The 25271-nt window shown below is 39.7% G+C and overlaps 1 protein-coding gene across 1 annotated transcript in view; it reads left to right on the forward strand.

The window, feature by feature from the left end:
• The window catches only part of LOC126259790 (DNA polymerase epsilon catalytic subunit 1), a 331065-nt gene extending 314115 nt beyond the window's left edge, over nucleotides 1–16950 (forward strand). Inside the window, exons 35-36 of the mRNA XM_049956798.1 lie at nucleotides 4652–4784; nucleotides 16069–16950. Coding sequence (XP_049812755.1) covers nucleotides 4652–4784; nucleotides 16069–16248 — 313 coding nt within the window. The 3' untranslated portion in view covers nucleotides 16249–16950. The remainder of the gene's footprint in view (nucleotides 1–4651; nucleotides 4785–16068) is intronic.
• The last annotated feature ends 8321 nt before the right edge of the window (nucleotides 16951–25271 follow it).

The raw sequence follows: 25271 nt of genomic DNA on the forward strand, positions 1-25271 counted from the left end.
CAAGTCCCAGTCCAGCACTTAGTTTTAATCATCTAGGAACAGGCTTTTCAAACGTTGGTATTAATGTGACTATTTTCTTAGCATATGCCTCCACATTTTCAGTCAACTGTTTCTCATCATTACACATCTTCACATGCAATATTTATGCAGTTACAGTCCATCTCAAAGTTGCAAGCTAACTATTAACATCAACACAACGTTTTCTGCCTGTGTTAGGCAGAGTTTATCACAAGAAGACACAAATTTGCAATGATAAGCAACACTTTATTTTCCCTGGAGCTTGTTTTCAGCTTCAGGAATGATAACAGTGTGTATACACCTCAGGACACCCAGGAAAAATCCTGAATTTTTTTAGAATTCCAGGAATTTTTCATTGTTTTACTTTTCAGTTAAATTTCTATAATTTTGACTCGTAAGAACTGATACTCTAACCAAGAATTTTACTTTAGTCCACTACTGCAGAATAATACTGCATCAATAAAGCATAAATGTGAGAATAACAGCAAAATAAAATTCTAGTTGCAGAGAAAATTTGCCATTTAGAACACCAAAACACAGAGCACACACAAGCATCTGTTGACAGCAAAATGTGTCAAAGGCTTTCGCATGAAGACTATTCAATACTGCATAACAACAAGCTGCTTTTGATGAGCATGACGTCACAACTATTACATTTTTAATAGGTCCCAGGAAAATACTGTGAATTTCCACATTGCATACATAATGACAGTCCATACCATCTTGCCAGGAGATATGCTTGTTTAACAATGACGAATGCAACCTGGCACATTTGTTCCCCTTGGAACCTCCACACATGGATACGCCCATAGTCATGCTGCACGCCAAACCAGGACGTGTCTGAAAAGACGATGCAGTGCCAATACTGTGTCCATTGTTGTAATCAGGTGCACAACCATTGGCACGCCTCTCTCTGCAGTGATGCATATGGATCTGCAGCGATGCATATGGAAACTTGCAACAGCCCCATGCTGACAGTCCATAGTGCTCCAGATATAATTGCTTTCTCATTGTGGATATTTCTCTTGCTGCAGACAGACCCATTAACTGGCTCAAACTGCATGACATAGCTGTAAAATCCAGCACATCCGAAAAAACAATACGTCTGTCTTCTTGAGATTAGTCATGTGTGACCTTTATACGCTGCATGTTGTTGAAAATGGTCCTCCTGAACCTCTTGATATTGTATTTGTATAGCAGTTGTCAGATTCTAACCAGTATGAACAGCAATACCGTGAAAAGATATAAGACAGTCTTGATGCACCATGATCTTGCAACTATCCAACTATGATGTACGGCTCAATACAATTTTATTGATTGGCAACTCCATGGCGTGTTGTGTGCAACATGACCTAATAGTGGATAGAATTGGAAGGAAAATCAGCATTGGCCTTATTTTGTTGTTTTATTGTCAGCAAAATTGATTTTCGATCACTTAGTGACCATCCTCAGTGCTGTAATATACAATTAAAATTGGTAGGCACTGGTATCAACCTATAACCACAAGCTTAGAGTGATCACATAAACTGAGCAGGTGTACTGGCAGTTTATGTGATCGCTCTAAGCTTGTGGTTATAGCTTGATACCAGTGCCTTGTGGTTATAGCTTGATACCAGTGCGTACCAATTTTAATTGTATATGACAGCACTGAGGATGGTCACTAAGTGGCCGAAAATCGATTTTGCTGACAAAAAATCGATTTTGCTGACAATAAAACAACAAAAAATACGGCCAATGCTGATTTTCCTTCCAATTCTATTCAATACAATTTTCTCATAAATGAACAAAATTCAAATGCAATTTCTGACAGATAACGCACTGCTTACTCTTTCCTTATATACACAGACTGTAGATTACATATTGCTACCTACATATTGTGTCTGCACTTTTGCTTATCTAAGTATGTAGTATGCTTTACACCAATTTGGTGTTTAGTGCATGCTGCCTTCATAGTGCTGCAATTTTAATGGCCAGCAGGGAACTAAAAACGGCAGTTACTCTATCAGAAAATGTAAAATCTGGAATGGAATAATAATAATAATAATAATAATAATAATAATATGAAAGGATAGGTTGCTACTTACAACATAGAGGTGTCGAGTGGCAGATCAGCAGTTTTCACATGTAGATGAAAACAAAACAAAACAAAACACACACACACACACGGGGAGAGAGAGAGAGAGAGAGAGAGAGAGAGAGAGAGAGAGAGAGACATTGACATCTCCAGGCACTAAGGCCTGACTGCATCTAAGGTGAATGGTAATCTTTGCTGGGCCTGTCAGGAGGAGGGGGGGGGGGGTTACAGAGCAGGTGTGTGGCATTGATAGGAGGGATAAGACGATAACGCTGCATATGGGAGCTGGCAGAGATGTGCTACTTGCAGCATTGGGAGGCTACGCAAGTGGGGGAAAAAAGGGAAAGGAGAGAAATAGAGAAGGGGAACTGACTGTGCAGGTGTACTGGCAGAATAGGTGTATGTAGGGCTGGAGTGGTGGCACTGAAGGGGATAAGTAGGTGGAGGACAAGTACAAGCAAAGGTTGAGGCTAGGTGTGTGTGTGTGTGTGTGTGTGTGTGTGTGTGTGTGTGTGTGTGTGTGTGTGTTTTTTTCTGTTTACATCTGATGGACTTAATCCAACATAGGAAGGCCAGGATGGAATAAGAATAATGTTATGAAGAAGGATAGACTGCTACACACCACAGACATGCACGATGAAAAGAGTGTTAAACATTTAAGATTTCGGACAAAAATCTCTTCTTCAGAAACAGAAAACACACGCTTATAGTTACTGTCTCCAGCCACTGTGGCCCGTCTATGTCTCACATGAGCAGGTGGTCTGGGTAAGGATGCGGCATGGGTTGAAGAAGGGGGAGGGATAGCAGGGTAGGGCAAGATGTGCTGCCTGTGAGAGTGTGAAGGGACATGGTGGAGACATGACAGGGCTCTATGTGCGGTCAAGAGGCTGTGCTGGTGATGGGAGGGGAGGAGAAGTGGAAGAGATGAGAGAATGAGAGAGAGGTAGATAATGGGAAAGGTTGGGGGAGGGGGGGTGGGTTACGATGAGAACATTGGATGTATCGCAGGGAGAGTTCCAACATGCACTGTTCAGAAAGGCTGGTGTTGGTAGGAAGGGTCCAGATGGCACAGGCTGTTAAGTAGTCATTGAAGTGAAGTACGTACTGTTGGGCAGCATGTTCAGCAGCTGTGGTCCAGCTGTCTCTTGGCCATAGTTTAACAGGCAGCAATTCATGCGGACCAACAGCTTCTTAGTTGTGCCCATGTAGAAAGCAGCACAGTGATTACAGCTTATGGGTTGGCACAGTAGGGAGTCATGCAGGTGCCCGTTGCCTTGCCATGGATTTGTTGTAAGTGATGTCTTCAAAGAAGAAGTAATTGGGTGACTATATAGTTGGTCACAGTGACCAGGAAGGAGTTTTAGGTTTGGAGTCAATCAGGCTTTGGGAAAGGTAGTGGTAAAAAATGGGAAGACCTTGAGCAACAGGGATGATAGTGTAAAAGGGAGGTGGCATCTACTCTGACGAGCAGGGCACCGGGTGGTAAAAAATAATAACTGCGGAGAGTCGATGGAAGAAATAGTTGGTGTCTTTTATATATGAGGGTAGATTACAAGTAATAGGCTGAAGGTGATGGTCTCTTTTAGGCACATTAACTGGCCACAATGGAGCACCCTGGGTGGCTTTGTTTATGGACTTAAGGAAGCAAGTAAAATGTAGGAGCGCACAGGGTGGTGGAGATGAGGGGAGGGAGAGAGACTTGAGGTAGATGGTAGGAGTGTACAGGCTGGTGGAGATGAGGAGAGAGGTTCTGGATGGACCTAATGATTTGAGAACAGCTAGAGATCCTGCTGGATTGCTGGAATGGAGACACTGTGCCAGGGATTGCAGGTGGACACATCTGACAGCTGGCAGAGGCCCTCCAACATGTAAACACTACAATTTGTAACTACAGTGGATGAGCCTTTGTCAACATGGATGCCTATAAGATGTAGACATAAAAAAATTTTGAGTAGGCCTTTGCCTAACTGATGAAGAGAAAGAGGAAAATATAATGATTAAGCCTCAGTTGTTGTTCATGTCTAAAGGATATATTCAGTAATTTCAGTTTTTATAAATAAAATCGTATTCTTGTATGTTTTATAGAGAAAAGAGAGAACAGTTTTAATTAAGGTTTTGTGTGTGTGTGTGTGTGTGTGTGTGTGTGTGTGTGTGTGTGTAAGAGAGAGAGAGAGAGAGAGAGAGAGAGAGAGAGAGAGAGTGTGTGGACTTTTTTAAAAGTGATTGCAGTGTGATCATGGTGCCTGACCACAATTAATCTTTTCTATTGAAAATCATTTTCTGTGTATTTGTTCTCATACTGATTCTCATCTGTTGTCGTAAGGCCATCTTAAAAGCAAGAGCATATGGACAGTTAACAGATGTGTGTACCCCAATAGTTAATTCTAATAAACCTTCAGCTGAGATTTATTGACACATTAAAAGCATTTGGAGTATTTTTTATGTGATTATTTTTTTAATAATTCTATATGTTTCGTGAAATATCTTAATATTTAAATTATTTCTGTACCTTCTGTTTGACAGAAAGGAATAAAGCATTTTTTCTTTCTTTTTCTGTAGCCCTGTATGGAAATGCCCACTGTGTCAAACAAGTTATGACAATAAAGAGCTTGAATACATGTTACTGGATATAGTTCACAGAAAGACCATGGCTTATACTCTTCAAGATTTGCAATGTTCAAAATGTCATGAGGTAAGGTGGCCAAATACTTTGCATATATGTAAATGCAAGCAAAAATTTTATTGCTTTTGTATGTTGGTCTTGCTTTGAAACATTCAGTGGTGTGCCATATAAAAGGCTATTATAATAATTAATAATATGGAACTACAGCTTTGGTTACCATCCACTAATGATAGCATACTCAGCAGACAGCTTTTGTACTGTTCGTCTCTGGGAATCAACAAGATACTAAGAAGGTACATACCTTCACAATGATTGATTCACAAGCAGATGATGTATTGTGTATTTCTTCATTTTATACTTCATGTTCTGGAACAAAACTTTCAGTTGCTCAGTTTCATCATAGTCTCTTGTGGAAAATTATTGCAAAGGAAAAAAGAGCAAAAAGCCTTTAGATGCACTACCCAGTCTGACACTACCCAAGTCCAGTCTTAACATCTATGAAAGGGGCAAAAATAATACAGGTAATAATCAGCTAGTTTCATGTGCAAAATACATGCTGTGGTATTGTGTATTGAGCCACTCTTCACAGCTCTAGCACATGAAACAATCTATACAGAAACAACATAGAAGTATAAAGTGCATCTTGCCCTGTTAAAACTTCCAATTCCTTCTTTTCTGTAATATTTTCACTGTGGACAGTGATACACCATGTATTATGTGCATTTTTATTGTTAATTGTAATTGAACTTTTACACTGAGGTGACAGAAGTCATTGAACACCTCCTAATCTTGTGTTGGACCTCCTTTTGCCTAGCATAGTGCAGCAACTCGACATGGCATGTTCTCAACAACTCATTTTATGTCCCTTGCAAAAGTATAGAGCCATATATATAGCTGACAATGATTGTGAAAGTGTTGCCAGTGTAGGATTTTGTGCAAAAACTGACCCCTCAATTACGTCGCATAAATGTTAAGTGGGATTCATGCAGGGCAATCTGAATGGCAAAACCATTCATTTGAGTTGTCCAAAATGTTCTTCAAACCAGTCATGAACAATTATGACCCGTGACATGGCACATTATCATCATAAAAATTCCATTGTTGTTTGGGAGCATGAAGTCCATGAAAGACTGCAAATGGTCTCCAAGCAGCCAAACTTAACCATTTCCAGTCAATGATTGGTTCAGTTGGACCAGAAGACCCAGTCCATTCCATGAAACACTATGGAGCCACCACCAGCTTGCACATTGCGTTGTCGACAACTTGAGTCTGTGGCTTTGTTCGGTCTTTGCCACACACTGCCCCTACCATCAGCTCTTACCAACTGAAATCAGGACTTACGGATTATATGACCAGGCCAGTCATCTAGGATCCAACCAACCGATACAGTCACGAGCCCAGGAGAGGTGCTGCAAGCGATATTGTGCTGTTAGCAAAGGCACTCACGTCATTCATTTGCTACCATAGCCCATTAATGCCAGATTTCACCACGCTGTACGAACGGATAGGTTTGTCGTACATCCCACATTGATTTCTGTGATATTTCACGCAGCATTGCTTGTATGTCAGCACTGACAACTCAATGCAAATGCCACTGGTCTCGCTATTTAAGTGGAGGCCGTCAGCCACTGCATTGTCCATGTAGCCATAATCATGTCGGTAGCCTTTTCACAGGAATTGTGGGAGTACAAATGACAGTTCCACCAGTGCACTGGCTTTTATATCTGTATGCGTGCATTTTGCTACCCCTCTCGTTTTGGCACCTCAGTGTATTTTCAGAGACTGCATTGCTGTCGTCCTCTTGTCCTCCCTTTTTGCCACAAAATTAGTAACATAATGAATAATGAATTAAAAGATAACTGCCTGTTCCTTTTGCCTCCCCACCACCTACTCCCAAGCCTAGAACCAAAATAAGCATGGGAAATACATACAGTGTAACTCACCAAACACCAGTTAGGTAGAATTTCACCTGAGAATGTCAGTCAGTTTTATATAATGTTACTACAAATTGGCTTTACTTCTGTCTTAACAAACATTTGTTATCACGATGTGGGATATTGCAAGAGAAAAAATTTACAATTAATATCATGTCTGATTCTCTGCCGCCAAAGTTGTTGATTTGCAAATACAGCTCATGCAGACAGAGGTGTAATACACTGCTCGAAAGAATTAGGGGAACATGATTTTGGGCATCTGCCATACTATACTGAGAAATAATTGCGGACTGGGTATGTTACCAGATTATATCTTAACTTTCTGAAACTAAGTACACGACAAAACATCATTACAATACTCGATTATTTACATAAAAACAAGTGAAATGTCTAACTGGTGTCGAAAACTAAGTGGAAACAATCATTCACCCCATCATCCTGGGTGCTTTTCTTTGGACTTTGAGAGCTTCAGTAATGTGTATCTGCACTGTGAGTTTTTACCACTGCCTGACACATACATAGTATGCTCCTTGTAAGATTACAGAGGCCCTCCTGTGATATCCGTTCTCATTCTTCTGTGAGAGCCCTTAGAAGTTCTTGGAGTGTCTGTGATGGAACAGGACAGCCAGAAATAAGAAAATCCCACATTGGCATGATGGGGTTTTGGTCTGGACTCACTACTGGCCATTCCACTATTTCAGTGTTCAGGCTTCACAAGACATCTCTGCTGATGTCCACCATGTCGGGCCTGGAATTAGAAGGAATTCGGGGCCACCACCATACCCAGCGTCCACCACATAGTCCAACAGGATCTGTTCAATGGACTGCATGACGGTAAGATTACCATTGTCAATGACAAGATTTGTATGGCTGTTAACTCTGAGGCCTCCCCACAATCACATAGAACCTTGGAAATCTGTCAATTTTGTGGACAATATTTGGCGAGTACTGTTCACCACAAGTCTCTGCACACGAACACGGCCATCACCTTGTCTCGGAGGATATCAGGACTCATCTGTGAACAACAACTTTGTCCAGTCATCAAGTTGCCAGTTGATACAAGAATGGCAGAACGGAAGGCAAGCTTAAGGATGTTGTTGTGTCAAGCTGGGTACTTGAATAGGATGCCTGAGTCGGACGGTCCTTTCTTGTAACCTGTTCATTACAGTATTAGACACAGCACCTCCAGTGGTTCTTGTGAGGATGTCTTGCAGTGCTCTGGCAGTATCCATATGATGCCATATCACAGAGATGGCCAAGTATCGGTCTTCAAGTGGGGTCCTAATGCATCGGTGAACTTGTCCAACTCACATTGTATACTGACCTATTTCCCTGTAGTTTGTCCACACCTATGGATGACACAAGGACAGACATTGGCATCTGCAGCAGTACTAACAGAAGTCCATCCTTTTCAGATTGAACAGGGCACCCTTGCAACTTGCACTGCATTAAGATGTCCCATTGCATGTGTGTGGTTGAATACAACGGCTGCAAATGACAACTGCCACATGTATACCTCAAAAGAAAACACTGGGACACCAATACTCACTTCCTTCTGAAGGTCCCATTGCATGTGTGTGGTTGAATACAACGGCTGCAAATGACAACTGCCACATGTATACCTCAAAAGAAAACACTGGGACACCAATACTCACTTCCTTCTGAAGGGTCACTCGACACTAATGAATAACACAGCCAGTAGATGGTGAATGATTTTAATTGTTGCATACATTGAAAGTGAAGAGCTCAAGTCATGCAATAAGAACATGAGTACTTCCTGTATCAAACTATGTTCACCATAGCAGACGTTGATACACTTTTTCCACTAATTCTTTTAACAGTGTGAACTCTCCAGCTAATCCAGATAAAAGTATCAGGGTAAAATCAAAAGAAATGCCTCCCACAGGAGAGAGTATTAAAATCTTGATGGTAAACTGCCGAAGCATTCACAACGAAGTACCAGAGTTTGAAGCACTCGCGAAAGGCAGTGAAGCTCATGTAATGCTAGGTACAAAAAGATGATTGTAACATGAAATTGATAGCAGTGAGATTTTTGTGGGAAATTTTAATTGGTGTATATCAAAAGGATAGGCGAACAGGAAATGGAGATCGTGTATTTGTCACAGTAAACAAGAAACTCAAATCCACTAAGATAGAAATCAAGATGCGTGTGAGATTGTATGGGCAAGACGAAATCATCGGTGGAGACTATAATCATGCAATAATTAACTGGGAAAATTACAGTTTTGTTAGTGATGGATGTGATAAGACATCCTATGAAATTTTACTAACTGTCTTCGCTAAAAATTACTTAGCCTCATGATGGAAATATATTGGATCTAATACAATGACTAGACCTGACCTCCATGAGGATGTTCACATCGAAACTGGTATTAGTGACCATGATGCAGTTGTGGCAACAATGATTACCAAAGTACAAAGGACAACTAAAACAAGCAGAAAGATATATATGTTTAGTAAACTAGACAAAAAGTCAGTAGTGTCATTTCTCAGTGAGGGAACTTGAAACATTCAGCACAGGGCAGGAGCTTGTATATGAACTCTAGTTCAAGTTTAAAAGAATAGTTGACCATGCGCTGGATAGATATGAACAAATTAGAACAGTTCGTAATGGGAGGGAACCTTCATGGTATACATTCATTGTAAAGAAACAGAGACTACAGCATAATAGGTGTAAAACACAGATAGAGTGATGCCAAATGAAATGTGTGTGGCTGTCAAGAGAGTAATGTGTGAAACCTTCAGTGACTACTGTAGCAGAATATTGTCAAATGACATTTCACAAAATCCAAAGAAATTTTGGTCGTATGTAAAGGTTGTTAGTGGCACCAGAGTTAGTGTCCAGTCCCTAGTAAATGAGACAGGAACTGAAATTGTGGGTAGCAAAGCAAAAGCTGAAATGCTGTTTTCAAATGTTCCTTTACAAAGGAAAACCCAGGAGAACTGTCCTAATGTAACCCTCGCACTCCTGAGAAGATAGTGAAATAAGCGTTAGTGTCAGTGGTGTTGAGAAACAGCTGAAATTGTTAAAATTGAACAAAGCTCCAGGCTTGAGGAGCCCCTGTTAGATTCTATACTGAATTTGCAGCTGAGTTAGCTCCTCTTCTAACTATAATCTACCGTAGATCCCTTGAGTAAAAATCTGTGCCCAGTTCTTGGAGAAAGGCACAGGTCCCACACATCTACAAGAAGTGTAGTAGAAGTTTTCCACAGTACTTCTGTCCATTTTCCTTGGCATCAATTTGTTGTAGAATCTTAAAACATATTTTGAGCTCAAACATAATTACATATCTTGAACAGAATGAACTCCTCAGTGCCAACCAGCATGGATTTCGAAAACACTGATCATGTGAAACCCAACTCACACTTTCCTCACGACATACGGAATACTTTAGATCAAGACAGCAGTTAGATACTGTGTTCCTTGTTTTCCGAAAAGCATTTGCCTCAGTACCACACCTCTACTTACTGTCTAACACACTATCATATGGTTATCAATTGAAATTTGTGACTGGACTGGACTTTTTGGTAGAGAGGACACAGCATGTTATCTTGGATGGAGAGTCATCAACTTTGAGTGTGCCCAAGGGAAGTGTGTTGGAACCTTTGTTGTCCATGTTATATCTTAATGTCCTTGCAGACAATATTAATTAATGATATCAGGCTTTTTTGCAGATAATGCAGTTACCTTTAACCCTGTGGCGCATAGCGTCCACTACAGTGGACAGCTGTTATTGGTCGCTTCTTCTACATCTACATTTATACTCCACAAGCCACCCAACGGTGTGTGGCGGAGGGCACTTTATGTGCCACTGTCATTACTTCCCTTTTCTGTTCCAGTCGCGTATGGTTCGCGGGAAGAACGACTGTCTGAAAGCCTCCATGCGCGTTCGAATCTCTCTGATTTTACATTCGTGATCTCCTCGGGAGGTATCCTCCTCGGATTGGCATTTTCAGTCAGTCCTGAGGCTGCAAATGCACACAGTTCACTGCAATTGGCACTCTCTACTGGTGTTGTGTCCTGCATGCATTTGCAGCCTCATCACTGATTGAAAATGACAGAAAATTGGCCATTATAAGTTGTCCACTGCAGTGAAATTCATGCACCACAGTATTAATGAAGTACAATCTGAGAGAAGCTGCATAAATATTCAGTCATACCTTGATAAGATTTCAACATTGTGCAGACATTGGCAGCTTGCTGTAAATGTTTAGAAATGTAAAATTTTGCACTTCTCAAAATGAAACAAAAAACATAGTATCCTATGACAGTAATATCCGTGATTCACCGTTGGAATTGGCCTACTTGTACAAATACCTGGATGTAGCATTTCATAAAGATATAAAACGGAATGATCACATAGGTTCAGTTGTGGGTAAAGCAGCTGGTAGACTTTGGTTTACTGGTAGAATACCGGAGAAGAGCAATCAATCTACAAAAGAGATTGCTTACAAATCAGTCGTGCGTGCGACTGGTTCTGAATATTGCTCAAGTGTGTGGGACCTGTACCATATAGGACTAACAGGGCATACTGAACATATACTGAGAAGGGCAGCTCAAATGTCGCAGGTTTGTTTAATCCGTGAGAAAGTGTCACAGAGATACTGAAGGAACTTCATTGGCAGACTCCTGAAGGCAGACTTAAACTATCCCAAGAAAGTGTATTGACAAAGTTTCAATAACCAGCTTTAAGTGATTACTCTAGGGATATACTACAACCCCCTATGTATCGCTTACATAGGGATGATGAGGATAAGATTAGAATAATTGCTGCACACACACACACACACACACACACACACACACACACATATTCACACACACACACACTCAATCAATCATTCTTCCTGTGCTCAATAATTGGTACAATGGGACTTACCCACTGCCATGCACCTGCAGAATATAGATGTAGATGTGTGTATTACGTACACTGATCAGTCTTAACATTATGACCATCTACCTAATAGCCTGTATGTCCTCTTCTGGCATGGATAACAACAGTGACTCATCCTGGCACAATTGCAATGAGGCCTTGGTAGGTTGCTGGAGGGAGTTGGCACCACATCTGCAGACACAAGGCAATGTGTTCTATCAGGTTCAGATATGGTGAGCTGGGAAACTAGCACATCAATTGGAACTAGCAACTGTATTCCTTGAACCCCCCTGTCGGGAAACGTGAGCGTCACGAAGGGGTGTCTGTGGTCTGGAACCAGTGTACGATACTCTTTGGCCATCAAGGTGCCTCAGACGAGCTCCACTGGACCCATGGTTGCCCATATAAATGTTCCCCAGAGCATAATGCAGCCACCACCAGCTTGGCTGCGTCCCTCAGTGCAGGTGTCAAGGAGCTGTTCCCTTGGAAGACGACAGTTTCGCATCCTTCCATTGACATGATGAAGAAGTCAGAATTCATCAGACCATGCAGCACTCTGCACTGTGCCAAGGTCCAGTGCCAATGTTACTGATGTTATGGTGTTAACATTGTCACACGTATATGTCATTGGCTGAGCGGTCAGACACATTTGTACTCTGCCCAGCATTAAAGTCTGATGTTAGTTCTGCCACAGTTTGCTGCCTGTCCAATTTTACCATTCTGCCCAGCATAAGGCGTCTGACATCTGTAAAGAGGGGTGGCTGCCCAATCCCAAGATGTCTGGACATGGTTTATCCTTGGTTTCGCCAGGCATTGAAGGCACTCACCATAGCACTCCTCGAACAGCCGACACATCATGCAGTTTCCGAAATGCATGTGCTAAGCCTCCGGGCCATCACAATCTGCTCTCGGTCAAACATGCTTTTCCCATTGTAGACGCCGGCCGCGGTGGTCTCGCGGTTCTAGGCGCGCAGTCCGGAACCGTGCGACTGCTGCGGTCGCAGGTTCGAATCCTGTCTCGGGCATGGATGTGTGTGATGTCCTTAGGTTAGTTAGGTTTAAGTAGTTCTAAGTTCTAGGGGACTGATGACCACAGCAGTTGAGTCCCATAGTGCTCAGAGCCACTTTTTGAACCACTGTAGACAAGGTCAGCATGGTCACTGATACTACATGCACCAGCAGTCATTCCTCACCGGGTGATTCTGATATTGCCTGGATGGGTTTATATCAATAGTATGTCGATGGTTATAATGTTCTGTCTGATCAGTGTAGATACCTGTTGCTAAATAATTGCAGTTCCTTTCTACCTATAGGTATCACTGGTTTGTTAACAGAGCCTTACAGCAGCCTATTTTGTATTGAAGAGGACCTAGTAACATTATTTCTAGTACTAATAAAAATTTGGAAATTACAAGAGTTGTATTCACAAACAGTAAATAGAAAGATATCAGTTAAACAGTGAAGTGTAAAACAAGCTTGATTTAATTTCTCGAACAGAAACTAGATAGAAAAGTTCATTTTTTGTTGTTCAGGGTGTGTATGCCCCAGGACATCTGAGAAATGTTTCTGGATTCTGGGAATTTTTCCTCACTTTAGTTTTTAAGTAAATTTCCATACTTTTGGCTTGAAAGAACTGATACTCATACAAATAATTTGACTTTATAATACTACAGCAGCAATAAAACATAAATGAGAGAATAACACCAAAATAAAACTTTAGTTGCAAAGAAAATGAATTATTTACAAAAACAAAACACAGTGCACATACAGCATGTGCCAACAGCAAATTGTGTCAAAGGCTTTGGGATGAAGACTATGCAATACATATTAGCAACAGACTGAATTCACTGAGCATGACATCACAATTGTTTACGTTTCTAACTGGTCACAGGAAAATATTTCGAATGGTGGTTTGAGAAGCATTACTTTCTAAGTAAATTTCCTTTTAACGCAAAACGGATTTTGTTACGTGTGAGAATGTGCGATGAATTTCTTAAATCGTGGAGCGATTGACTCTTTCAAAACTTAAGACATTGATGATCAGCCACTTAGAAAAATTTCAGGCCCAGAAGACCAGCCATTTATGTCATCATTTTAAATTTTACTGGCACATTTGTGTTTGATTTATCTTAAAGGGAACAGACATTAAAACAGATAAATCTTCCAGGTTAGTTTTTCATTTTTATTGTAGTTCTTTCATAGGTTCAAATTGTGCAAGAACTATAGCAAAAAGTATAATTTATCATTAAAAATGAGCAAAGCGAATTCTGGAGCAATTTCACACATAATTGGCTTTACTATAGAAAGGCGAAGTGCTTGACGGAACACATACTCAGCCAGGTAACCCATGAAATGTTTGGTGCACGACACTGAAATTCATAATCGTTCTTGTCTGAAATATTCAGCTGCTGCACTTTAGGCTGTGTTCTTAGGATCCTGCCTGACCATACATTTGGAAAAAAAGAGCAAAATGTTTTGAGGACCAGTATTATACGAGAAAGCTTAGCATTTTTTGATGAAAAATATCATCTAGTAGCCATATTTGCAAAGCAAAAATATGTATTATCGTGCCACATTTTACCGAACTCGAAGTTCACTGCCACATCACTCGTAGCACTACTACAGTCTCTGTTTCCATATCGTAGTGTGGGCATCGCACTGTTTATATGTTGGTGTTCTGTGTTCAGAAGTGACCATGCTGTGTTTGGTGAATTCGCTTATATACTTTCGTAATACCAAAATATGCAGTGTAAATGTTGCCAGGCATGAAGGGTCTTTCCAAAATGTGTTGTTTATTGTTGGGAGTGCCAGGAAATTCTTACCGATATGTTTTACAGCTCCGATGGAAAGTATATTGTCAATTAACATGGAAAAAGTCTACTTCCATCTGGGTTATAGTGTATTTTCACCTAGAAAAAGTGCATTTTCACCCAGAAAAACTGTATTTTTAACTGGGAAATATCTGGAAATTCTTTTTTGTTGTCCATGTGTACACCCTGTTGTTATACATGTGTCCACTAAGAAATTTCAAAGACATGCTTTTGCTCCATTCCTCTTGATGAATTTGTGAGATATGTAAACCAGTGTAGTTTGTTCAGAATTGCACAGGATTAATTTTTTATGATTAAATCACCTGCAGTCACTACTTAACAGTAGCATGACTCATGACCAGATTGTAATTGGAATGGTTGAATTCAGGGTCATGGTATAATGTTACACTCATCCTCCAGTCCTTTCTTATTCAAGATTGTTAAAAAGTTTTTGGCTATACCTTGTAACTACTGATTGATAATCACATTGTAAGTAACATAACATTTCCATCCTGCTACAGAATGTAGAATGTTACCTATTTATGTAAGCACTCGTGCAAATCTTTAGTCAAGAGGAGCAAGTGTCAAACCACAGTCTAAGTAATGCAGTTGTTTCTTTTAGTATGTTTTCCTATATTGGTGCTGAAAAATTCCTAGCTAATTTCCTCATCTAGACGAAAGACACTTCTTTCGTCAGTTTCTAACCTGAAATAGTGCATTGTCTGTATAATTCTACCGCAAAAAAATCCACTTGGTGCATGTCACTGTTCAAATCAACCAGAGGTCGAAGATAGGCTTTTGTGCACACAGAAGAGGTGTGTAGAATGGCTAACAATTAGTCAGAGACGCATTATGAATATGCAGCTTGGTTCTCCAAAGGTACCAAATGGCATGTACATTGTCCAAGTCTTCATTCAGTATGTTGCCAGGAAAGAATGCAGATCAAATGAGTAAAATCGACAAAAATTATTTTAAAATATGGGTATGCATCTCTTCTGTCGCTCAGGAAATTCATTTATCTTTAAAACTCTGTAGTTAATATTTGAAGGTAAAATGTTATAAAGACTAAAGAAGTGCAAGTTGATGAAGAAACAATACCATGCAACAGGCAGTTATGACCAGTAGATTCATAAGATTGGGTACTATTTGGCTTAAAGCGAAACATTTGTTTGAAAACGTGTGTGTTAATACATACAGAACTTTGTCATATTTCCCAAAATATAAGTTGGTGTATTGTCATGCTTTCTTACTCTATGCATTGTCAAAAGTTCAGATGCGGTGTTTCAGTGTAGTGAAAAAACACAATGTGTGTTATGCAACCTTTGATTATTTGACAAGGGCAACATATGATAATGCTACATATCTTTCAATGTATCCGTAGTGTAGTATTCTATTATCAGAGGCCACAGTGATCACGTTATCCAGATGTTTGCCATGAACTGTTCTGTTGTGTTGAGTTTCAGTTACTTCATATTTTAAACTCATTTGTATTCAGTTTTAACTGTTAAAACTGGGACACTTCCTTTGTTTGTAACTCTACAGGTTCCAAAATTTCTATCTGCAAATTGTATGATGTATACTTAAAAATTTTAATCTTTAATCTGGATATATCACAAAGAGTAATACCACTAGACATTTATTGCAGTGATATATCCAGTTAGACCTGTACTTGAGGCTATTGTTGCCATTTTCTAATGAAATATATTTGTTTCAGATTAAGATGGAGAATATGACCCGATTTTGCAACTGCTCAGGAGACTTCCAAACATTAATTCCAGTGTCGAACATTGCAGAACATCTTCGTACATTTCAGGCAGTTGCTAAGCACTTCAAAATGCCACTATTATTGGAAGTAGTTCAATGGACTATTAATGCTAATCCAGGACTTGTGTAGGCGATATGCAAAAAAAAAATATGATGACTATCCAAATGATGGAAAATGTCATGACATGAGTAGTTGCACATGCCTTTGCTGAACAGTCTGCATTCTAACTTTCCTGCGGTGTGATAGTACAACGTACAATCACTACCCACAAAACAATAGTTTTTTATCCTCTGTGTTGCATGGAATTCTGGTCACAACAGAAAATTTATATTCTCCTTTTTATCTTTGTGACAGTTAAATACATTTTTAATATTGCATTACTATCATTCAATGAGACTTTTACAAAATCATTGCAAAATAGGTTTGCTGGCATTTTTCAACTACAAGAACAAAGGCAAGACATCAGAAAGACATAAGACACTGTAGGGAAAGCTCTAGTTCTATATTTTGGATGTCAGTGAGTTAGTAGGAAGATAAGCATTTGTGACAAAGTGCATAAAGATTTGAGATAATAGTGTTGCAGATGAGCTCTGTCTCTTTGCCCAACATCCAAACCACCCACGCACCCCTCTAAAACCAACTGTCTCATTGAGTTGTATCTGTGTACATATTACCCCCATTTTTCCCCTTCAAACTATACTCAGTTAAGATGATGATGGATTTAACTTAGTGTATATCTTGAAAATTGTACATATTTCTGTACATATTGTAAGTACTGTGATAATATTTTTATATATTTATTGTGCTGGTAATTAAAGCACTTTCTTTTTATTTGTCTTGTTCAATTATTTTAAAAAACTTCACTTTTATTGTATATTATGAGAAGTACACAAAAAATAATGAAAGTTTGAAATGAACATCAACATTTAAGGCAGAAGAGGATCATGTACTTTCCAGTCTCTGAAATAAACAGGAGCAGTCAAATGACAAACAAGTAGTGAAATTTCAGTTTTCAGCCTTATCATTAATAAAAGATACTGATATAGATTAAAAGATTTGTACATGCAGTACTTTGACAATGAGAAATATAAGGTACAGGGTGTAACTAAATTCCCTGTACAGTCTTTGAAGTCTTGTAGGCGGGACCAAGAAAATTCAGCTTAGCACAGGAACTCGTGTTCAAAAAGATACCGTTTTCCCGCTAGCTGCAAAATATCACAACACACATTGCTCTCTGACTCCTGCTGCTTCTTGTCGTCAGGGTCTGTGTACAAGTAGGCTCACTGCGACAACCACCAACATCGACCCAGATAAGGCACCTCCATACCGTTTTATAGTACACACGATCGCCAATCACTGGTCTTCCAGCATTCGCTGCAACTATAACTCATGCCAGTAGGTTTTCCTCAGATGTCACAAGGGTCTTATAAATCAAGCTTTGATCCAACCCCACAGGGAGTAGTCTAGTGGATTCGTGTTGGGAGAACCTGCAGGCCACTATGGCCTACCCACTGTTGCCCAAATCATTCGTTCAGGTTATCTCAGACGGTATCTGAAAAATGAGGTGGTGTGCCATCGTGCTGCCAATGGCCTTGCCACAGTGGTAACATCAGTTCCCATCACATCACCGAAGTTAAGTGCTGTCAGGCTTGGCTAGCTATTGGAAGGGTGGCTGTCTGGATCTGTGAAGTGCTGCTGGCAAGCGGGATGCACCCAGCCCTCGTGAGGCCAATTGAGAAACTACCTGAATGATGCATAGTGGCTCCAGTCACGAAAACTGATAATGGCTGAAAGGGCAGTGTGCTGACCACATGCTCCTACATATTCACATCCAGTGACTCTTATCGACTGAGGATGGCACGTGGTTGGTCGGTACCATTTGGATGGACTGCCATCGTGCTGGAACCACACATTTTGATGCATCTGCAGTAACACAAGAGGATTCCTTGATGGCATACTGCACGGGCTCTTGGAAGATCGAAGAGCCAATGCAGTGTGCCATCAAGGAATCTCAAGTACATGGCACCCATGAGATATGGTGAAAGAAGGTGTGGTCCAATCACACTTGAATCCAGGAACTGTACTCAAATGTTCAGACCATATTGCGCATGTAGCGTGTAGATTTTTCATCAGCCCACATGTGACTTGTGGAATTTGAGAAAACCTTCGCTGGTGAACTTGGCTTCATCTGTGAAAAGAATCCGCCATGGGAAATTGGGCTCGTCTACACAACGGTGCAAGAACTACCTTTAGAAGCTGGATTGTGGCACATTGCCTGTACCTTTTGGGGGTGGTACTGCTGTAGCTGCTGCTCATGCAGAACCCACCAGACGGTTTGGTGATCCACATTCATTCTGCCTGCTATGCGTCAGGTACTCACCATATCCTCTTCCGTTGGATGTAGTATAACCTCCTCAAACTGGTGTGTGGCACCGCAGTCAGCCCTGCTGGTGGTTTGCACCACAGTCAGCCCTGCTGGCGGTGAATGTACTCGTCTCCAAAGCCCACTGGTTCACCTTAGCAAAGAGGGAGTGCAAAGGTTTCTGGTGGTCTGGAAAATGCTCCACATACTACTGATGAACAACCCTCCCATTGCACGGAGCTTCTCCATACAATAGCATCGTGTCAGCATGTTCTACGAACATGTAGTTATCATGTTCAACAGCAACACACTAAAAATAAATATACATACAGCTTGCATTCTGCACTGTGGTGAAAGATTACCACTGTGCAGTAGTGTGTGGTATGAACAAAGACCACAAGCACAACAGGTGCAAACCTCTCTGGGCAGATCATAAACTCAACTGAATGGCATGTAAACCGGTAGGGAGTGTGGGGCTTCAGATGATCAGTGAATGACATACGTAATAGGCCAGTCATCAGTGCTGAGAGTGCGAGAGATTTGAATGTGTGTTGCGTATTTTGCGTGTAGTGAGAAAATGATACGTTTACAGAAATGAATTCCTGTGCTAAACATAATTGTCTTGGTCCCACTATGAGTCCTCATAATCAGTAAACGTAATTTGGTCACTGTCTTTTTCCTGATGACATTCATGGAAGTTAGAGAACTCCATGTGTCTGTTCTAGTCACAATCCAGTTGTCCTTTTATCTGTAATTGTTAAATTGATACTCTTTGAGTTGCAGACAGACATAACAAAAAGATTGTTACACATTAATCTTTCAGCCAAAGCCTTCATCAGAAAAGGGAAACACACATGCATTCACACAAGAAAGCACACCTCTCACACATGACCACTCTCTCTTGCTGCTCAGGCCAAACTCAGTTCGAGGTAGCTGTCTTGTGCATGTGAAGCATGCTTGTTTGTGTGAATCTGTGTTTGTTTCTCATTTCTGATGAAGGCTTTGGCCAAAAGTTTAATGTGTAGCAGTCTTTTCGTTGTGCCTGTCTGCAACTCATCGTGTCCTCTTTACGGTGAATAGCAACCTGTCCTCCCATAACTGTTGATATTCCCATCTGGAATTTCCATTGTTTAAATTGATACTCCGCTACAGTTTGATGACAGAAGGTCTTGCTTTCAGTCAAGGAGTTGAATACATAATAAGTAATGTACTGAAAACAGTGCAATAATAAGTTGTCTTGTATAAGTGTGACTAAGGCACTTCTCTGCATCAAGATAATCTCCTCATGGTATAAAAAACTGAATAACCACCTGTTCCAAGTTAGTTTCATGCGAAGTCTACTACATGATCAGGAATTTTAAGCACCAGGACTCTCTATTATTTGCAATTATTGTGAAGTCTGAAACAATTAACTCACTTGCAAGGTGACCACTTAACCTAACCTAATGCATACACCTTAAGAACTGCAGCACAAGCTCTTGTTTGGAGTTCAAGTAGCCATGTCAATAAAATAGGTATCCATCTAAACAATGTGACAAGAATCATGACAGTAACTTTTCGATCCTCACCAACACCTTGGCTGTCGGTGCTCGCCAATATTGCCCCTTCAAATCTCTGATGACATCAAGCAGTAACAAGTAAATGGATGAAATATGAAAGATCCAGAGACTTATCAATTCATGAAACATTTAAAGCTTGCCACACACTTGATTAACATCTAGATGACCAGTCTGGGTAAACACTGCCAAATTGCCAAATAGAGCTGTAATCTAAGAGATGAATGGAGAAAATTAGCGGATTTACTTCCATGGTCCTATGAAATTTGGTAATATACAACTGACCAACTCCCAGGTGCTACACAACCGAGAAAAATGTGGAGCTCTCTCAAACATCAACATTTTTTTAGCTACTCGTTCTCCAGCTTTCATTATTACCTACAAATACATACAAATAGATGTATCTGCTTGTTCTGATACATGTCAGCTTTATTGTATGTACTTGTAATACATAATGCTGTAAGCCGTACACTAAATAAAACCTAACCAGTACTATTAACTGTTCCAGGAAATGAAATTGACAGAAATTTTTTAAATAAATTTATTTTTAATGTAAAAACATTGTAAAAGTGCACTGCAACAGCATTTAGTTCTTAGTAATTGGTAGGCCAAATATAACTGGTCAAATTTAAATAAAAAAGTCTTACTAAAGGCTGTATTCACACATAACAAAGCAGACGCAGGAAAAGATGGCGGAACTGCTGCAGGAAGATTATTTTCTGAACCAACTCTTTAATTCTCAGATGGCTCAAAAGACTGGTCTGTCACAGGTGAACACAGAAATCTGCTTCACCAAGTGTTTCATCATTGAGAGACATCATCCCTGCAGCTTCGCAACTTTAGCTAATTTTAGGAGTGAAAGGAGATGGAACTGTGTGATACACTAGACCAGGCTACCTCGTAGATACGAAGTGTCTGACCAGGATGATTTGGTAGCCAAGTATCACAAGCCTGAGACTTCAAAGGACCATTTACAGCATTATTCAGAGGTGGCAGTTTATGGCTGCAGTGTGTCGATAACGTTAATACAACTGTTGTTTTCTTTGATCAATTTTATTGTTCTTACTGACATTTGGCTCCACGATTATCTATGGTGAGAAATGTTGGTCTTCCTAAGCTTAGTCATTCACATTTGAAAAAAAACTTGACAATCTGTCTCCAGTCATCCATCTTGAGATGTGAGCTGGTGCTGCAGTTCCAGGTGGTGTGATGACGAGCATATGATAATGAAAATGAACATGTTGCAACATGAAAAATGGAGGAACTGCTTTTACTGTGCTCCCTATAATACTACAACTAGCTACAAGCATGCCTCTCTGTACAAGTTTTCTTCCCCATGTGCTTCTGGCCACAAGAAAAGACAACTCAGGCAATCTTTACCATTGTGAGGCTACTATCATCAAGGTTGTAGGTGTCTTCTAGTCCATGTTTGAATTTTTTGAAGGCGTTCTTTGGAATTTGTGAAAAATTTACCAGCAACTGTCCTATTGAATTAGTGGCATGGCTCAAACTATTCCTTTCAAGGTGTTAAAGAGGATGTATATGGCTCTTCATAAAAGAGTGAAGCCATTGCTTCTCAAATACTTTTTCTTGTTGTCAGTGTGCCACGAGTTTCTTGTTGTTAGTGCAAATCATATTTTACCTTCCTCATAGCTGTGGATAATAAACTATAATACATACCAACAGGTTCGTTGAAGCAGGAACTGGCGTTAAAATCCTTTTGTTTGTGCTTGATGGCATAAAGTTTACTTCATGACCATCAACAGGTTATTATTATGTTTTAGCATTGCTTGAAGAATGTTAAATTTAATAAATATTGCATGAAGGCTAGTTCCTCTTTTTAATAGCTGTCTCTGGTAGTGTCAGATCGTACACTGAATACAACCAGTGATTGGTTGTACAGTTACAAACTCGTGACAGCTGAAAATACCAACTTATAACTTATCTAAAATAGGTGTGAAGTGAACACCATTGCAGTTTTTGCAGTGAAAGTTACTGCCAACAGTATTATATACAAGATTTTTAAAAATAAAAAACAATACCAGTAAAATACAAAGTAGTTAACTGACCCAGCCTAAATAACCTAAGCGCGTTTATGTCCTATTAATCTAAACACACCTTTTTTCCTTCTAGGTCAGTAAAACAAGTACTCAACTAAAATTAATAAAAAACAAACTTCTGTATAGTGTCAGCACTTCCATTATTTTATGTAATTAGTTTCTTCAAAATGCTTATTTAAGTAACAAATAAACTGAAAACAAAATGAGTAGGAAAAACTACTGACAAAAAAAGCCACTCATCACAATTTCTTGTTGCTCTTTAACTGTTTTTAATAGCTTAAATTGTTAGATATGAGCAGTTTTTTTAGCCGTCTAGTGGAAGACACTGGAAACAACTATTGCTGGAATTTAAAAGTGGGAATCAGTTAGCCTAACCTGTCCAGTTAACCTCGCTCTCCCTTGTACACTGGTGGCATCTGTCATGGGGTTCAAGAGACCAGTTTTTAGAGGCAGGAGAGACAATTATGCTATAGAGAACAAGTGTATAATGGTAGGTTTTATTGTCTTGTTCAGTGGTGCCCGGTGCTAAGCAATATTAATCCACTTTACATGAAACGATGATAAGCACTTTGTTGAGTGTGGACAAGAATGCATAAGAACAACATTTATCCCCAAGTACAATGTAACTGAGCAAAGTCCTCTGGCACGACTGAAATCTCATCAACCAACCATGTGCATGGTAGTGAGTGCTTTCAGTCTTATGGATGGCTTAAAAGAAGTTTTCAAACAATGGAAACTCCAAGTAGGAATATCAACAATGTAGGAAAAGATAGATTGCTACTTACCATAAAGAAGATTCATCAGGTTGCAGATGAGCACGTTTTAAAGACACTCACTTAGCTTCTGTCCACAGCCTTAGTTATGAAAGAGGGCTACACACACACAAATATACCTCACGCACACACAACTGCCAACTCCAGCATCTCGGACCGGAATGTAACATCACGTGGGATGCAAGCAGCAATCTGGAGGGGGTGGGGAAGTGGAAGCGGAAGGGGTAGTATAAATTGTTAAAGGAAATTTTCCTGGACTTGTTCTGAAGAAGTAGTATTATTGAGTAAATTTTTCCAGCTGTTATTGGTAGGCTATCATCACTGGGTAGGTAGCAATAACAGGCAGAGATAGAGAATGGGTATGTTTACCGAAATAGCGTTTGATGTTGCAGAAGTGATGTCCTGAATTCACACCCTTGGCTGAGTATTTACTTCCTTAACAGTGGGAAGCCATGAAGCTGGAAGCCTCTAGCCATAATTTCTATTGAAATTATTCACAGTCTTAGAGATCTTAATTGCTTCTCTGGCTTTCTTCTATAAATGTTTCATGGCTAACAATCATACATTGTTGAAATGTGGCCACAGTTCTCCTGATGTTCTGCTGTCACACATTTCATGTTCTGTTCTAAACAAGTGTGGTGTTAATGCTCTTTAATCTGCTCTTTTATTGTCTTCCCAGTTTTGCCTATATGTATACACTTTGTCACAGCTACATGTCACTTCATACTCTTGCTGCATAAAGATGATAAGGTATGTCTGTTTTGTGTTTGAAAAATTCTTTTATTTTGTACTGACTGAAAAAAGTGATCTTTATACAACTTTTTGGAAGAATTTTATTTATCTGGCCATCAGCTGTGGAAATGAATGGTAACCTTGCACAGTCAGAAGTTGGACCATCATCCTTCATATTAGCTAATTAATGCTACTTTGTTTGAAGATAAGTTGTCATAACTGTTGACCTTCAGCCTCTCCTTTTGGAAATTCAGTTCCAATTCCAAGCTGTGACTGTCACTGATAGAGAAGGTGTATGAACACACTGCATTTTGGCAGGGTTAGGTATGAAGTGGCATCTAAATACCTATTTGTGTTTGTAGGTTTTCTATACACTGTGTTCTCTACGGATAGGAGTCCAACTCACTTTATCTCCAAGGTGAAGTTGATTTTGGGATGCTGTCATGTAATAAACTGTAGAATCTCTGTAGTCTTTCCTGTGTAGTCATATAACAAATCAATGGTAGGCAATGAAAATGTCGTAACTCCATTTTGTTAAATTTTACAGGAGAATCAAAAACAGTTTCTTAAAAAATAATACGAAGTGATAACGAAAAATTTGCTACATGTGTAACTATATAGTAGGAGCCTATGTTTTTCAAAATACTCCATAAAAAAAGCCAGCTTTTACTGTTGACAATGCTGAACCAATAGCAACACTGTCAGGTTGTTTATAAAATTCACCCTTGTGTTTAAAATAGCTCAATTGTGGACATAATCTGATCAGCTCAGAAACAACTAGAGCAATTTTCTTCCCTAAGGTGTGCATAGTATCTGTTAAGCAAGTGTTGGTAAATAAAAATTTCATGCCAGAGCTTACAAGAATGTCAGTCGCAAATATCTTCACCGTGCATAATATTTCTAAAAATGTTTTGAATCTTTCACAAAAATATTATTTTTTTCTATCTAGACGTCTCAATTTCAGCAACAAATCACATACTAGAAAGTACATTGAAGAATTTTCATTTCCTCTCGAGACAGCTGCGTGTTACTAATGGAGCTATCCATTCTGTAGCTTGATCACAGGTTTTTCAATTTTCTAATTATTCCCTTTGTATTATCACTTTCTGACTTGCAGCACACAGGGTCAACCAATAATTGTTACATCTTCTTGTGGTGTTACACAGCATCCATAAAAACTTTTTCTACTCTTATCCACTTTGGTGACAACATTGCATTCACATCCCCCTTGACTAGTGACCATGAGGTGGTTGTGGCAACAATGAGGGTAGGGTAAGAAAAGCAAAAGCTGAAATGCTTAACTCTGTTTTCAAATGTTCCTTTAAAAAGGAAAACCCAAGAGAATTGCCCCAATTTAATCCTCATACCACTGAAAAGATATGCGAAATCACTATTAGTGTCAGTAATGTTGAAAAACGGCTGAAATCATTATAATTAAACAAAGCTCCAGGATCCAATGGAATCCCTATCACAATGGAATCCCTATCAGACTGTATACTGAATCTGAGGCTGAGTTAGCTCCTCTTCTAAGTGTAATTTCTTGTAGATCCCTCAAACAAAGAACTGTACCCAGTAGTTGGAAGAAAGCACAATTACACCCGTCTACAAGATGGTTAGTATAAGTCATCCACAGAACTTCTATCCAATATCCTTGACACTGATTTGTTCT

Source organism: Schistocerca nitens, chromosome 5 (genome assembly GCF_023898315.1).
Source record: "Schistocerca nitens isolate TAMUIC-IGC-003100 chromosome 5, iqSchNite1.1, whole genome shotgun sequence".
Lineage (NCBI taxonomy): Eukaryota > Metazoa > Arthropoda > Insecta > Orthoptera > Acrididae > Schistocerca > Schistocerca nitens.